Genomic DNA, 16,948 nt, shown 5'->3' with positions numbered 1-16,948 from the left:
ATACAGATCACATTTAACTCATCTGCCTCTTGGCACTTAAACTTTCTAATAGCATTTCCCCCAGCAAGGAGTATGGTTTCCATCTCTCCCGATTTGTCCACGTGACAACCAGGCTCACCAAAGCATTGTTCACTTTATGCTAATTTGTACTCTATATTCTACATGGCAATTTTTGTACTCTATATTCTACATGGTACTTAAGTTTAGTGGCCATCCTTTAAACTGATCATAAGATGGGCCTGAAAAACCTGCAACAACTAATATCTCCCGAAGTTTCTAGCACTGTGATAAGTTTAATAAAATATTATTTAAAAGTGAGGAAAAGGAATGGTGTCTCTACCTATGAACTGGTACTTTTAGGACTTGTTGAGTTGTATGACCGTCGAAGCCGCGGGCGCCAAAAGACCACCAGTGCTGGTGGTCTGACGACCACCATATTACGATGTCTTGCTGATTTCTGCCCGATTTCAGCCGGAAATCCAACTCTGTCGACCTGGCTGATGTCATAATAGAGGTGGTTTCCACCGCCACGCCAACAGGACTCTGCCCGCCATATAAGGACCCGTAATACAGCACGGCAATGCAGTGTTGGCAGTGGAAATTGCAGGGAGCCATCCCATCACAGACGGCCACCTCGCCGAAGCAGGTAAGTTGATCATCTGAAGGGGGGGGGGTCAGAGGGCTGGGGGTGTTGTGTGAATGTGTGTGGTGTCCTTGTATGAATGCGGGGGGAAGTGGGTGTCTGTGTGTGAGTGCATGTATGTTTGTGTGAATGCAGGGGAAGGGTGTGTGTGTGCGTGCGTGTGCGTGGGGTCTTGTCTGTGAGTGCGTGTATGTTTGTGTGAATGCGGGAAGGGAGGAGATGTATGTCTGGGTGCGTGCATGCAAGTGAATGTGTATGTCTGAATGCGTGCATGCGAGTGAATGCATATATATCTGCGTACGTGAATCTTAGTGATTGTGTATGTCTGAGTGAGTGTGTGCGAGTGAATGGGTGTATTTCTGAGTGAGTGTTTGGGTGTGAATGTGTGGGGGTGTTTGTAAGTGAATGCTTGGATGAGTGGGGGTGTGTGTACGTAGGTGTGTGGTCGTGTGGGTGTCTGCCGGTATCATGATTGGAGATTCCTGTCGCCGGGTGCATGACCACCAACATTTTCGTGGTGGTGCGACAGCCACAAAAATGTTGGCGGTCTGCCGAGTCATAATACCGATGGCGGTATTGCAGCTACCATCAGGCCAGTGGTGCTCACCTCCAGCCTTGCGGACCCTGGCGGTACGGGCGGTGTTTCAGAGGTTTGACTTCCACCAAAGTCGTAATATGTCAGTCTTTCACCCGACGACACCGTGAGTCTGGTGGTCCAAGGTCCGTTAAACTCAAAATGAGGGCCTTCATGTATAAGAATATAGTTTTAAGTTTTTATTGCTGCAAGGTTTTTAACTTTCAGAAAATGCTGTTCAGATATGTTATGCTCAATTTTTTTGCTGACTACTATGTCAAAGTGAGTTTGAGGGTGGATTTTAAACATTGCAATGGGATTTTTAAGTAATAGTTATTGAATTTTTCATGCATTATGTGATGAATTGTTTATATTATCCTATGCTGAACTTTTATGGTGATTTTGCCGAATAAAGTAATTGACTGATTATTTGCGGTAGTTCCTTTACCATACCCAACATTTCAGTACTATATTTAGTGTAGGTGTTAATTTGTTTTTTTGTTTTTTTAGAACCAAATTTATTATTTTTGTTTTCGATGAATTAAAGAACAGTACACTCACAGTAAGCTCCATCAACAGCAGGAATACAGGGCGGAACACAAGACACGATCCAGTGCTGGACAGACATTGTTCAGTAGTGCATTACAATAAGACACCATGGTAGGCCCACCATTTCCCCCCATATGTTATCCTGTTTCTCAGGGTGCCATTTCACTGCATAGATCGGCTTCTCTTGATGCGCACACCAGTCGACCCCCGCCTCCATCCGGCCAACGAAGGGGCCCTGGAGCGCCTCCACCCACGAGCAATATCTCTTAGCAACAAGGCAGGCAACTCCCACAAATGTCCATTCAGCATAAGGCACCCCCAGCTCCTCCAGAAACAATGCAACCCGAGGGCCAAGATGTATAGCACGCCCCAGGACACCCGCCACTTCTCTGCTAAGCTCCTCCAAAAATGGTCATATTTGGGGACAGCTGCAAGTGACTTGGAGGAAGTCCCTTTCCAAGAGGTCACACCTGGTACAAGCGGACCACGCTCCATCAGACATCTTCGACATTCTTGCAGGGCTTAAATAAGATGCTTTGAGGTAGATGAACTGCACCATCCGCAGCCTAGCTGAAATGGCAAATTTCCGAGGGGCCAGCAGTGCCTCTAGCCAGTCGATATTCTCCAGCTCACCCACCCAGTGCATCGCAGTCGGTCGATCCCATTGGGGGCGTTCGTGAGTAGAGATTTGTAAACCTGGAACACTGCTTTCCTTCCCAGGCTCCCAGACAACAATTTCTCCTCAAGCGGGCTATAATCGAGGACCTGGGCGTTCATTGAAACGTGTGAACCAAGGCATGACGTAGTTGCAGGTATTGGAAGAATTGTGTCTGATGTAACCTGTATTGTTCTTGCATGTCTGGAATGACATGAGGCTGTCCCCAGGATATACGTCCCCCAAGTGAGTCACCCCTATCGAGTCCCAGCGTTGAAAGCCCTGTAAGGTAGCAAGCTGGTCTAGCCAGTTTCCATGCCACAGTAAAGTCATTCGAGTAAGACGCCAATCCTAACCTATGAGTCATAGGGCCGCCCTCCAGCAACTCACCGCCACCCTGGTTCAAGACGCCTTCTGGACAGGAACCCTGCCACCATAGAGCATACCCAGTAGGCCCCCAAAGCCCGCTTCATTGATCTCAAGTCGATATGCCGGGTCATCCCGACCTCCTGGAAACCAATCATTTATGGGCACCACCTGGACAGCTACGTAGTAAATGTATAGATCTGGGACCTGGGGACCCTCATGCCCCCCTCGTGTGGGGATTTGCACGCAGTATTACTTTGTGCCTCCCTGCATTCCAGATGAAGGCAGTAAATTTTGAGGTGAAAGTACAGAACCACGCTCTTGGTATTTAGTGTATGTAGGTATCGGGGGAGCCACATCATTTTGAGAAGAGGAGCTTGCCCAAGGGCGTTTAAAGGGAGATACTTCCAACGGTGTAGGTCCCTGTCTAGCGCGCCGACAAATCTCCAAAGTTTAATACCCATGCTAAGTCAGTCAGAAGGAACGTGTGGACTCCCAAGTATTTAAACATGTTCCTACGCACTGGGATCCCCCTTAACCTCCACCAGGGCAGACATTTGGGCATTGATCCTGAGTCCCGACACCTCCCTAAACCGCTCCAGTAGTTCTACGCATCTGGGCCTGACACGGGCAGCTCACTAAGGAACACCAAGAAATCATCCGCCTATAGTGCCACTCTATCTTCCATCCCGTCCCCCCACCTCCATCCCCCACATCAGCGGGTCTCTCTGCAGCAAGCACACCAGTGGCTCGACTACCAGGGCAAAGAGCAGCGGGGATAGCGGGCACCACTGCTGCGTTCCCCGTTGAATTGGAAATGTCTGGGAAAGCCCTCCATTTATCCGAACTTGGGCAGTGGGATGTTGATAAAGGAGATGGATCATTCAGCGGAGCAATGGCCCCCAACCCCATGCGTGCTAGGAATACCTCCATGTACTCCCAGGAAATTGTATCGAATGCCTTACAAAAATCTATGAGGAGAAGGGCCAAGGGACCACTAGAGCCAGCGCCACGAGATATGGCCACCTGAACTCGTCAGATACAATGACGCATGCTTCTGCCGGGCATAAAGCGGCATTGATCCGGATGAATGAGGTGGGTCAGCATATGCGTGAGACATAAATCCAGTACTTTGGTGTATATTTTAATATCAGCATTAATGAGATTGGCCGATACGATGCACATTGGGCTGGAGCCTGCCCCCTTTTGGGCAGGACCACCATGGTGGCGCAATAGAGTTCAGGGGGAAAGTCCCCATCTCCAGGGCCTCACCATAGAGAGTCCGGAGATGAGGTACCAGCATTGCGCGGAACCTTTTGTAATAATCTATGGGATATCCGTCCGGTCCGGCACTCCTACCCCCTTTCAGCTTCGAAATAGTGGTATCCACCTCATCCGCTGTCAGCGGTTGGTCTAAGGCTTGGGCGATGGTGGATGTGATAGTCTGAACTGGGAGGTCCCAAGCCAAGGAACCCTCCTTCTCTGGGCGCGGGAGGTGTCCCTAGTATACAAATGCTGATAGTAGGTCACGAAGGCTCAGGCAATCGCCTCCAATTTGACTTGGGTGTTTCCCTCCTTGTCACGAATGGCAGGCGCCACACAAGCTGCCGCCCCATGCGTCGCCAACAAATCGAGCTGCTTGCTGCACTTCTCGCCCATCTCATATTCTCTCCTGGTCGACACCTGCCAACATTGTCGAGCCTCCTCGAGAGATATTTGACGTAATTCTGACCGTGCCAGGGCCAGCCGGCGCTGCACAGTCAGGCCATCAAAGTGCCTAGTCCGCGCCTCTAGCTCCACTATTGTCTCCTTGATTTGCTCGCAGTGCGCCCGCTGGCTTCGCTCCTGCCTATGAATTATAACTTTTAATGGTACCCCTCATTGTCGGCTTACAGGCCACCTACACCGTTGCTCCCGAAACCACAGAGCCCACATTGTGTTGAAAGAAGGCCCTATGTTCCCCTTTCACAAAAGTAGCCCATTCCGGGGACTTCAGATGCCACTTGTTGAGCCTTCAGATTGGTCTTTGTGTCTGATACTCAATGCCCCAGTCCAAGAACAATGGAGCATTATTATATATACCCCTAGGAAGGAAGGAAGCAGACTGACCCCGGATTTGAGACATCTGTCGCCGGAACCCATATAAGATCAATACGAGCCTCAGTGCGATAGGCGGCTGTAAAGAAAAGCCTCTGTGGCATAGTTACCCCCTGACTTTTTGCCTTTGCTGATGCCAAGTTATGATTTGAAAGTGTGCTGAGGCCTGCTAACCAGGCCCCAGCACCAGTGTTCTTTCTCTAAAACTGTACCTTTGTCTCCACAATTGGCACACCCTGGCATCCAGGTAAGTCCCTTGTAACTGGTACCCCTGGTACCAAGGGCCCTGATGCCAGGGAAGGTCTCTAAGGGCAGCAGCATGCCTGGGGACCCCTCACTCAGCACACACACCCACTGCTTGCCAGCTTGTGTGTGCTGGTGGGGAGAAAATGACTAAGTCGACATGGCACTCCCCTCAGGGTGCCATGCCAAACTCACACTGCCTATGGCATAGATAAGTCACTCCTCTAGCAGGCCTTACAGCCCTAAGGCAGGGTGTACTATACCACAGGTGAGGGCATAGGTGCATGAGCACTATGCCCCTACAGTGTCTAAGCAAAACCTTAGACATTGTAAGTGCAAGGTAGCCATAAGAGTATATGGTCTGGGAGTCTGTCAAACACGAACACCACCGCACCATAGTGGCTACACTGAAAACTGGGAAGTTTGGTATCAAACTTCTCAGCACAATAAATGCACACTGATGCCAGTGTACATTTTATTGTGAAATACACCCAGAGGGCATCTTAGAGATGCCCCCTGAAAACATACCCGACTTCCAGTGTGGGCTGACTAGTTTTACCAGCCTACCACACACCAGACATGTTGCTGGCCACATGGGGAGAGTGCCTTTGTCACTCTGTGGCCAGGAACAAAGCCTGTACTGGGTGGAGGTGCTTCTAACCTCCCCTTGCAGGAACTGTAACACCTGGCGGTGAGCCTCAAAGGCTCACCCCCTTTGTTACAGCGCCACAGGGCATCCCAGCTAGTGGAGATGCCCGCCCCCTCCGGCCACGACCCCACTTTTGGCGGCAAGGCCGGAGGAGATAATGAGAAAAACAAGGAGTCACTGGCCAGTCAGGACAACCCTTCAGGTGTCCCGAGCTGAGGTGACTCTGACTTTTAGAAATCCTCCATCTTGCAGATGGAGGATTCCCCCAATAGGATTAGGGATGTGCCCCCCTCCCCCTCAGGGAGGAGTCACAAAGAGGGTGTAGCCACCCTCAGGGCTAGTAGCCATTGGCTACTAACCCCCCCAGACCTAAACACCCCCCCACCCCAAATTGAGTATTTAGGGGCCCCCAGAACCTAGGAAAACAGATTCCTACAACCTAAGACGAAGAAGGACTGCTGACCTGAAGTCCTGCAGAGAAGACGGAGACACCAACTGCTTTGGCCCCAGCCCTACTGGCCTGTCTCCCCACTTCGAGAGAAACTGCAACAGCGACGCGCTCCCCAGGGTCCAGCGACCTCTGAAGCCTCATAGGACTACCCTGCATCTAAAAGGACCAAGAACTCACGAGGACAGCGGCCCTGTTCCAAAGAAACCAAAACTTGCAACAAAGAAACAACTTTAAAAAGACTTCACGTTTCCCGCCGGAAGCGTGAGACTTTCCACTCTGCACCCGACGCCCCCGGCTCGACCTGCGGAGAAACAACACTACAGGGAGGACTCCCCGGCGACTGCGAGCCTGTGAGTAGCCAGAGTTGACCCCCCTGAACCCCCACAGCGAAGCCTGCAGAGGGAATCCAGAGGCTTCCCCTGACTGCGACTGCCTGCTTCAAAGAACCCGACGCCTGGTAAAGACACTGCACCCGCAGCCCCCAGGACCTAAAGGATCCAAACTCCAGTGCAGAAGCGACCCCCAGGTGGCCCTCTCCCTTGCCCAGGTGGTGGCTACCCTGAGGACCCCCCCCCTTGCCTGCCTGCTTCGCTGAAGAGACCCCTCGGTCTCCCATTGAAATCTATTGCAAACCCAATGCCTGTTTGCACTCTGCACCTGGCCGCCCCTTGCCGCTGAGGGTGTACTTTTTGTGCTGACTTGTCCCCCCGTGCCCTACAAACCCCCCCCCACCCCCCCAAGTCTGCCCTCCGAAGTCGCAGGTACTTACCTGATGGCAGACTGGAACCGGGGCACCCCCTTCTCCATTGAAGCCTATTAGTTTTGGGCACCACTTTGACCTCTGCACCTGAACGGCCCTGAGCTGCTGGTGTGGTAACTTTGGTGTTGCCCTGAACCCCCAACGGTAGGCTACCTTGGACCCAACGTTGAACCCTGTAGGTGGTTTACTTACCTGCAAAACTTACAAATACTTACATCCCCCAGGAACTGTTGAAATTTGCAGTGTCTAGTTTTAAAATAGCTTATTGCCATTTTTGCCAAAACTGTACATGCTATTTTGCTGATTCAAAGTTCCTATGATACCTAAGTGAAGTACCTTTCATTTGAAGTAGTATTGATTATAAATCTTGAACCTGTGGTTCTTCAAATGAACTAAGAAAATATATTTTTCTATATAAAAACCTATTGGCCTGGAATTGTCTGAGTGTGTGTTCCTCATTTCTTGCCTGTGTGTGTACAACAAATGCTTAACACTACCCTCTGATAAGCCTACTGCTCGACCACACTACCACAAATTAGAGCATTAGAATTATCCCTTTTTGCCACTACCTTACCTCTAAGGGGAACCCTTGGACTCTGTGCATACTATTTCTTACTTTGAAATAGTACATACAGAGCCAACTTCCTACAGCGGCGGACCGATATGTGTAGGCACGCGGATGCCACACCCTCCAGATATCGTAAAGCCCCCATGAGTCTGCCCATGTCTGAAGGCTCGTCGATTGGGCATGTCAAATAGCACTAGGCTCTACAGAGACATCCCAGATCAGATCCGAAAAGCATTAAAATCATCCCCTAGCAATGTGAATCCAGCCAAAAGCGACGCCAACAATGATTTGAGTGTCACACAGGTGGCCTGCAATAGATTTGGGGGGGGGGGGGGGTTTATATAACAGGATACCAAATTGTATTGCCTGGTCTCCATTTGACCCTCTACTTCAATGTACCACCCCAGGGGATCCTCGTGAACCTTAGTAATGGTCAATGTTAGTGACTTATGAAGCAGCAGGGCTACTCCCCTGGTCCCTCGCATGAACCCCAAGTGATAGACCTTGTCATACCTGAAGCGCCCCAGAAAGGAGCAGCAAGTTTCCAGTAGATGCGTCTTCTGCAGTAGGACAACCCCTGGGGCATGTCTCTTGAGGTATTTAAGTACCGTGGTTCATTTAATGCAGTCTAGGAGCCCATTAACATTCCATGAAATGACCGAAATCAACTTGTGCGTGAAAAGTTAAATAGCTGACCCATTGGGAAGCCTGACAAGCAAGGACATCATGCGGGGACGGTGGACCGTGCGGCCAGATGCCAGTATGCCGTCGCCCAGTCTGAGACCGTGTCGGAAAGCGTAAGTGTGTGGAACAGCTGTGATGTACAAAACCTAACAATAAAATGTAATGTAATACCAAACAGTCAATGAGAGGAATTACTCTGAGGCCCCACCACCGAACATAAACACAGAGCTATTCCTCGGCCGTCCCACGGTCCGGACGGCCCAGGGCCACAGTGCATCCATCCAGCCAAACTACAGTACAGTGATAGTTACTGTCTAAGCACCCCAACTCGAGGTCTTGTCCATGCTCCATCAAGGAGGACCACTGCCCAACTCGAAAATAGCCAGAGTGCCAGACAGAGACGAATCACGGGATTCCGCCTGTCGCTGAACAGTCTGTGGGCCTGGCATCGCCGAAGCATCTCCTCTGCCACCATGTCGGGGGCGCTGCCTCTTGAACCTCTGCCGACGCTCGTGCGCCTCAACAGCAGGACTTGGGGGCCATGATCGAAACCAGGTCTCCATAAGATCATCCAATCTTCCTCCTGTTAGCTCCTCCGGCAACCCCACCAGGGGAAGATTGTTCCTTCGTGACCGATTTTCTGCATCCTCTTCCCTCTCCTCCAAACCAGCCACCTCCACTGTTGAGATTCGAGTCTCAGCCTCAGTCACCCTCTTGGCCACACCCTGCAGATTGATCCTGTCGCACCAGGAAGAGGTCCATGCGGACTCCATCCACCTTGGACTCCACTGCTTCTCGTGAGCCCTGGATCGCCTTCAGAAACATGGCCATATCTGGTGGTGGGGGGTGGGAAGGGGGGGGAACCAAGCACCAGGCACCTCCCCGGCCACATCCGGTGCCTGGCCTGCGCCCGAGTCCCTGTACGCCATGTACTGATCCATCTAAGTCTGGGCCATCTTAGCCTGGGAGGGTCTGTCCCGTCCCATAGCCAGGATCCTTCCCTCACTCGTCCCTCTCAGAGCAGTCAGTCTCTCACAGAAGCAGGGCCAGGGTCTGGATGGCGAGGGGCTGCCCCAGCACTCAATTCGGCAACCCTTTCACACCAGTTCGCAGCACATGTCTCTCTGGTCAGAGCTCTCCAAGCAGATCTGTCTCCAGCCCGCGAAACAAGTCCACAGTTCAAATTCAGGGGCACCGGACCACCAATTAGGCAGGACGTCCGGTCCAGCCGCCACAGACCGCGTCGGAGCAGCTCACAGTCACGGGAAAAGGGGAAAAAAAAAGGAGGTGGGAGGGAAGAGGAGAGTCCGCCACCTCCAATGTGTCTGACAATCCACTCCAGGCCCCCAATCAGGTGGTGTAGAGGGGGGCAGCCCTCCGGCCCCCACACAGCTCCCAGTGGCCAGGTGGAGCAGCAGACACACCACCAGCACCACCTCACTGGCACTTCACAGGCTGCGTCTCAGATGTCTCCTGGACAGCGCACGGTCCCCCGCAGTGCGGTGCCAGCAGGGCAACACATGGCGGGACCCTCCCCTCTGCCCATGTACCACTCACATCCGGGTCACCTCCAGGTCAGGCCGACTCGCCCACTGCCCCTCCTCACTGCAGCACAAGGGAGGGGGATTGGAGGGGACACCAAAGCAGCACCCGACAGCAATGATCCAGACTCCCAAATGCCACAACCGGACCGCACATAGCCTCCTTCAGCATTCACCTGGTGATGGGGCCCTGCCCCTCGGGAGTCGTCCTCCAGGCTCTGGACCCCCCAGAAGCCCAGCCGCAGCCGGGCTGCCACCCGGTGCGGACCTTACTGCCGCCCGGCCGGCCCCTAGCATGATTCTGCCGGCCGGCCACACACGCCAGGCAAGCCCACTCACAGGGTTGGGATGCGCACTCCGCGGATCAGGGCCCATCAGGCCTGTTCTGTGCCCGTCCTTCAGGAGCTCGCCCAATCCAACACACCAGTCCGCCTTTGGCTCCAACGGACCCACCACAGGCGCTCTGAGTCATCCATAGAGCCTGGTGAGGACGATTTGCTGTCAGGCAGGATCATTTGTAGCTGAGGAGGAGCGGGAGCTCCCTCAGACTGTGACCACTATGATAGCTCGCTTGGCCACAGTTAGTGTTAATTTAATCTGAAATGGAAGGATCTAGATCCATCAGAAAACTTTCACAGGACCCACAGTATTATCCCAGCAATTGAAGTCTGCATTTATTTGTAATTTATTGTTAAAGTACATTCCCTACTTATTGATTTTTACAGTCTTTCTCGTAGTGGTAGTAGAGACTGTACAGTGTATCCACTGTTACCTCACCTCAGTTTTCTTTGTAATTAGGATTCCTTCTTCAGGGATTTTTTGTATTGCCCTTCATTGTTCTGGACTAATGATTACCTAAATACTTGTGGTACTCCTTATTGCAAAATCAGTGTTTTCCTCATAAAATTAAAGTGGCCAGTGCTTGCAGATTATCTTTAATCAATTTCAAAGTTAATTAATTTGCTTAAATCCCGGATGAAAGTAAATATATTCAGCTTGGCAGTGTTATTTCAAATGATATTGAGTGGCATGGTCACTGTTTTGTGTGCTGACAATCAAGCTCCTTACCTCATTAATATCCTCTGATTGTATCATTGAAACAAGCAAAGGTTAACCACCTACAAATATTGATCAAAAGAAGTGTAGCAGTGCTTCAGGTATACAATGAAAGAACACAAAATGACTTATAAGTTCCATAGCAAAACTCCAACACATTTCCAGAAACCACAGCATTAGTTGCCTTAGCCAACAGACGATTTAGGTGTGTGAGAGCTAGGAAAAGGCTAGCTTTTTTGAGCAAGAGGAGTAGGGGAGATTATACAGACATCAAGAATATGAGCAACATATTATGGAGGCCAGTGATGTGTATTTATCTCCATTGAATTTACAGCCTCCTTTTAGGTCGAGTTTAGCAGAGCGCAAATACTGCTCTTCTCGACATGTTGTAATCTATTCTGTGGTCTTTAACCAGGCCCATCACTTTTATTGGTTCCTGGGCCTGCCTTTGAAAAATTCTTGATGTCGTTGGTAAATGCTTTATGTTTTGCCCACCTTGAGGCTGGGTTGTTAGTGGCTTGGAGACTGACCCTGTTAAGTGGATTTTTGCACAACTGGCCATGTAACTTAGTGTGGCACACTTTTTTTCTCTTTTGCCTCGCCGCTTCGCGCTGTGGCCCTATGTTGCTTCCTTCTCTTCCTTGTTTTCGTGCATATTGCTGTGTTTTTTATTTTTTGTTTTTTTTTGTGATATCTGCGGTGTCTTTGTTTTTTTTTTTTTGTTTTTTTTATTAAAATTTTTTTTTTTTACAATTTTTTTTTTCTCCGTAGTTTTATGTAGCGAGAACTCGACACAAAGGTATTAAAGCTCTTTATTTTATTTTTGTCTGCAGTTTCATGTAGTGCAAACTCGAAACAAAGGTATTGGGGCACTTTATTTTTTTGCAGTTTTATTTAGCGCAAACTCAATATAAAAGGTATTACAATGCTTTATATGAGCACCAGTTAAATTACACAAGAATACATTCATTTTTGTAGACAGGGGAGATTATGTGATTTGCCCAGAATCACACGATGTTGAGCCAGCGCCAAGACTCAAACTGAGTTCCCCAGCTCCAAAGCCGGCAGCTCTGGCCCTTACGCCACATCCTCTCCCCTAAGGTTCTTTTTCGGGTGTGTGTTGGGGCAGTCAGAAAATAACTTGTTTTTTTATTTAGCGCTTGGTAATACAGGTTTTGCCATTTCATAGCACTGTGAAGCAGGTGTCGTTCTTAAAAAAATTGCTATAATTCATTTGCATCATCCTTGCAGAGATGAAGTGAAAAAGCTATGACAGGATTGTAATCTGTGATATTCTCATTCTGTCAAGACCTCTGCAGTGGGTGCATTAACCAACTGACTTGAGTAGAGCTTAAAACTAGGCAATAGCATGTTCTCTTGATAACCTCCAGAGGGTCACCAACCAAGCACCTAGGTTAGTTCTAGGCAAGAAGATAGTGAAAGGTGTTGTCTCCAAAATGGTGGAAAAGCAGTTGTGACTCCAGACCCAAGCACTTCACGGCCTCAAGCTTGATAGCAAAAAACATCTAGCCTTTGGATGTAAATTGGACCTCTTCAAATAAAGTTCAGTTAGTAGAGGCAGCCATTTTCCTAACCCTGTAGCACAAAGAAGCTAACACAAGTGTGCCACAGTGAGAGGAGCAGCGTATCATAGGGCACAAAAGTGGAGCATCACTGCCTCCTTTCAGAATTCACTGGTGGCATGACTTTGAGAGTCCCCTCACTGCTATTGCGACCTTGCAGATGCCACTTCTGGAAGCCCTGTCTAAAACAGTGCTCAAATAGTACTGCTTCCTCTTTGACGAAGCCCCACCTCGTTTATTGAAGCCTTCAAAATCACTTCTCTGGTAAGGATTTATAGCAAATGTACTATTGATTTCATTATTTTGGGTTTACACGGTATTGAGAAACTATTCGTTCTAGGATTTTCCATAAATCTTAGTACATGAATAAATGCAGTTTTTGTTACTTGCAATAATTGTGTGTCTTGCGCAGTTTTTTGACCGGTGTAGATCCTGCTTTTCAGTTCAGTGTTAGAGTATTAACCCTTAAATTAATGAGTTTGTGGGTATATAAAAATGTGTTAATGAGCTGGAGTGGAGTTGCTTGGTCTTTTATGCCATGGTTTTAGGATATATTCTGATAAGCAATCAGCTGTGGGAGTGACATCATAATTTATTTACTTTTGCTGTTATTATCTGTGCCTAAGAGAGAGATTCTAACTCTCTAAGGTAAGAAAAGGGACCACTAAGTCCGTACTATCTCTTCCTGCCATCTTTAAAATATCTTACTTTTGTCATTGATTTTGTGGTCAAGGCGAGGAAAATGTGTTTTAAAGACTTGGCAAAAGGCCATTGTTGCTTGACATAGTAATAATAGTAATCATAATGTTGAAGACTATTTTGTCTTGTATGTAACACCACAGTTTGACCGGTATCTAACTGCTAGAAATAAGTTATTACATTTACTTAGTTTATTTAATAGTGCTGAATGTATCAGTGTTTTAAAGTTGGAGTGCACAGCTTCCCTTAGTATGATTTGATCTTGAGGCACCTACAGGTAGCATTAATGAGGGCTTGACTCACTTTCTGGCTTGGAGGATTACAGAATGTTGTGAACACCATAAAGGCAATTATACTTTTAGCTTTCTGAAGTCACACTTACTTTCCAAACTCTCTAATGCACTTCTCATAAAAAGGGCCATACACAGTTTAACTGGTTTCCTGTGGGATCCCACAGCCTAACTTCAGAGATTGGGAATTTAAAAAAATAGATCATTAGTAGAGGCATTTTTACTTGAGTAAATTGATGTGTATGAAATCTGCATTTTCTAACAGTTTGACAGAAAAGTGAGAGGTGGCTTGTAAGTTGAATTTTTTTCCCTTTGTAAATTTTCAGTGTTCTCACACAATCTAGGTCTGACAGCTTTGCGAAGTGATGAAGTAATTGATCTAATGATTAAAGAATACCCAACCAAGCATGCAGAGTATTCGGTTATACTGCAGGAGAAAGAACGCCAACGAATCACCGATCACTACAAAGAATACTCGGTAAGCAATAGTCAGTAGTAAAACAACTAGGTGAATGAGCCTTTGAGCACAATATATACTAGGCTCATTAGAAATGTGGTGGTTTCAAATAGATTAAAGTCCTTACTTCTGGTTCCAAATACTAAATGTTTGCACACTGCACTTGGTAGATTTGTGATGTCCTTCTCTTGATATATATTCCACTGCTGTTTAGCATTACTTGTTGAATGGCATTCATGACAGGTTTATAGTTTCACTATAAAGTGGCACAGTTTTCCACAGTACAGGAGTTACAATAATGGTAAATGTTCCTTTCTTAGATCAGTAGTCTAATTGTATTACAAGTGGACAGTTTTTGAAGACATGCTGACATTGTTGGTTACTGGCAAGAGTAAACATTGTGTATATATGTTGTAGCCTGTTTCTTTTGTGTGATAAAACCTTTAATATTTGTTTTTGGTAAATAAAGGTACTAATGGTGTAACAACGCCATTTCAGTAATAGCTTCATAAACATTCCAGTTCTTTAACCCTTTCACTGCCAGGCCATTTCCCCCCTCAGGTGCCATGCCTTGTTTTGGCTATTTGGGGCTGTTCGCACTTAGGCCCTCATAACTTTTTGTCCACATATGCTACCCACACCAAATGTGTGTCCTTTTTTTCCCACCATCCTAGGGATTCTAGAGGTACCCGGAGTTTGTGGGTTCCCCTGGAGGAGACCAAGAAATTAACTAAAATACAGCGAAAATTTCGTTTAAAAAAAAAAAAAAGGGGGGACAAAAGGGCTGCAGAAGAAGGCTTGTAGTTTTGTCCCTAACAATAGCTTCATCACAGGGTTTGAGCTACTAAAATCAACATCTTCTCAGCTTTTAGGAAAAGGCAGAATTGAATCGGAAAACCACATTTTTCATCACAATTTTGGCATTTTACTGGGACATACCACATTTTTACTATATTTTGTGCTTTTACCCTCCTTCCAGTTAATGACCGAAATCGGTGTGAAACCAATGCTGGAGCCCGGAAAGCTAAACATTTCTGAAAAGTAGACACAATTCTGAATTCAACAAGGGTTCAATTGTGTGGATCCTATAATGTTTTCCTTCAGAAAATAACAGCTGAAATAAAAAGAAATATTGACATTGAGGTGAAAAAACCCCAGCCATTTTTCTTTGTTTTACTCTGTAACTTTTTCCTGTGATATTAGATTTTTTAAAGCAATATACTGTTATGTCTGCTGGACTCTTCTGGTTGCGGGGATATATAGGGCTTGTAGGTTCATCAAGACCCCTAGGTGCCCCAGAGCCAATAAATGAGCTGCACCTTGCAGTGGGTTTTCATTGTATACTGCACTTCATTTGCTGAAATATAAAGAGTGAAAAACAGGTGTGAAGCAAACCTTTGTATTTCCAGAATGGGCACAAGATAAGGTGTTGAGAAGCAGAGGTTATTTGCACATCTCTGAATTCCGGGGTCTTCATATTAGCATGTAATTTACAGTGCATTTCTCAAATAGACCTCTTTTTGACGAACTGTCTTATATTTGGAAGGAAAAAAATGTAGAGAAAGACAAGGGGCAATAACACTTATTCTTCTATTCTGTGTTCCCCCAAGTTTCCTGATAAAAAAGGTACCTCACTTGTGTGGGTAGGCCTAGTGCCTGCGACAGGAAACGCAACATGGACACACACATTTTTAGATTGAAATCTCATGTGTTTTTTGCAAAGTGCCTAGCTATGGAGTTTGGCCTCTAGCTCAGCCAACACATAGAGAAACCTACCAAACCTGTACATTTTTGAAAACTAGACACCTATGGAAATCCAGGATAGGGTAACTTGTGGGGCTCTCATCAGGGCCTGTTACCCAGAATCCTTTGCAAACCTCAAAATCTGGCCCAAAAAACACTTTTTCCCTTACATTTCAGTGACAGAAAGTTCTGGAATCTGAAAGGAACCACAAATTTCCTTCCACCCAGCGTTCCCCCAAGTCTCCGGATAAAAATTGTACCTCACTTGTGTGGGTAGGCCTAGTGCCTGCGACATGAAATGCCCCAAAACACAACGTGGACACATCACATTTTCCCAAAGAAAACAGAGCTGTTTTTTGCAAAGTGCCTAGCTGTGGATTTTGGCCTCTAGCTCAGCCGGTAGCTAAGAAAACCTACAAAACCTGTGCATTTATTTAAAACTAGATATCTAGGGGGATTCAGGATGGGGTGACTTGTGGGGCTCTCACCAGATTCTGTTACCCAGAAACCTTTGCAAACCTCAAAATGTGGCAACAAAAACACTTTTTCCTCACATTTTGGTGACAGAAAGTTTTGGAATCTGAGAGGAGCCCCAAATTCCCTTCTACCCAGCATTTCCCCAAGTCTCCAGATAAAAACGGTACCTCACTTGTGTGGGCAGGCCTAGTGCCCGCAAAAGGAAATGCCCCAAAACACTAAGTACAACCATGTAGGGAAACCTACCAAACCCAAACATTTCTGAAAACTAGACACCTGAGGAAATCCAGGGTGGTGTGACTTGGGTGGATCCCCCCCCAGTGTTTTCTTACCCAGAATCCTCAGCAAACCTCAAATTTAGATAAAAATATCACATTTTTCCCACATTTCTGTGTGGGATCACCTCACTGGGACAACTTTCCTACCACCCAGTGTTCCCCTCAGTCTCCCAGTAAAAATAATACCTCACATGTGTAGGTGGGCCAAGTGCCTGTGAAAGGGAAGAACCAAAAACATGTCGAAATTGAGGGGGAACCAAAGAGGGTCCACAGGGTAGTTTGGGAAAACATTTTTAGGCTGACAAGTGGGGCAGAATGTTTATCGGTATAGATGTGACAGTGCTGGGTGGTAGGAATTTTGTGGATTCCTGCAGATTCCGGAAGGTTCCATCACAAAAATGTGGGACAAATATGTGATTTCAGCAAAGTTGGAGGTTTGCAGAGCATTGTGGGTAAGAAAATGGTGCGGGTGCATGTGAAGCACACCACCCTGGACTCACCCAGATGTTTAGTTTTCAGATGTGTCTAGATCTTGAGGATTTTTCTACATGGCAGCGTCCCAAACTCCAGAAAGTGCAGCCCTCA

The 16,948-nt window shown here is 47.4% G+C and overlaps 1 protein-coding gene across 2 annotated transcripts in view; it reads left to right on the top strand.

Annotated features, from left to right (window-relative positions):
* Positions 1–16,948, top strand: part of PHF10 (PHD finger protein 10) — a 550,201-nt gene that overhangs the window by 118,925 nt on the left and 414,328 nt on the right. Inside the window, exon 5 of one of the 2 annotated variants that reach the window (XM_069234982.1) lies at positions 13,753–13,886. In XM_069234982.1, the coding sequence (XP_069091083.1) occupies positions 13,753–13,886 (134 nt within the window). Of the gene's footprint in view, positions 1–13,734; positions 13,887–16,948 lie in introns of both variants that reach the window. The other variant, XM_069234981.1, reaches the window with a different exon arrangement.

This window comes from Pleurodeles waltl, chromosome 5, assembly GCF_031143425.1.
Source record: "Pleurodeles waltl isolate 20211129_DDA chromosome 5, aPleWal1.hap1.20221129, whole genome shotgun sequence".
NCBI classification, from domain to species: Eukaryota; Metazoa; Chordata; class Amphibia; order Caudata; family Salamandridae; genus Pleurodeles; species Pleurodeles waltl.
The sequence above is the reverse complement of the archived record's forward strand: the minus strand, read 5'-3'. Positions and strand labels throughout refer to the sequence as shown.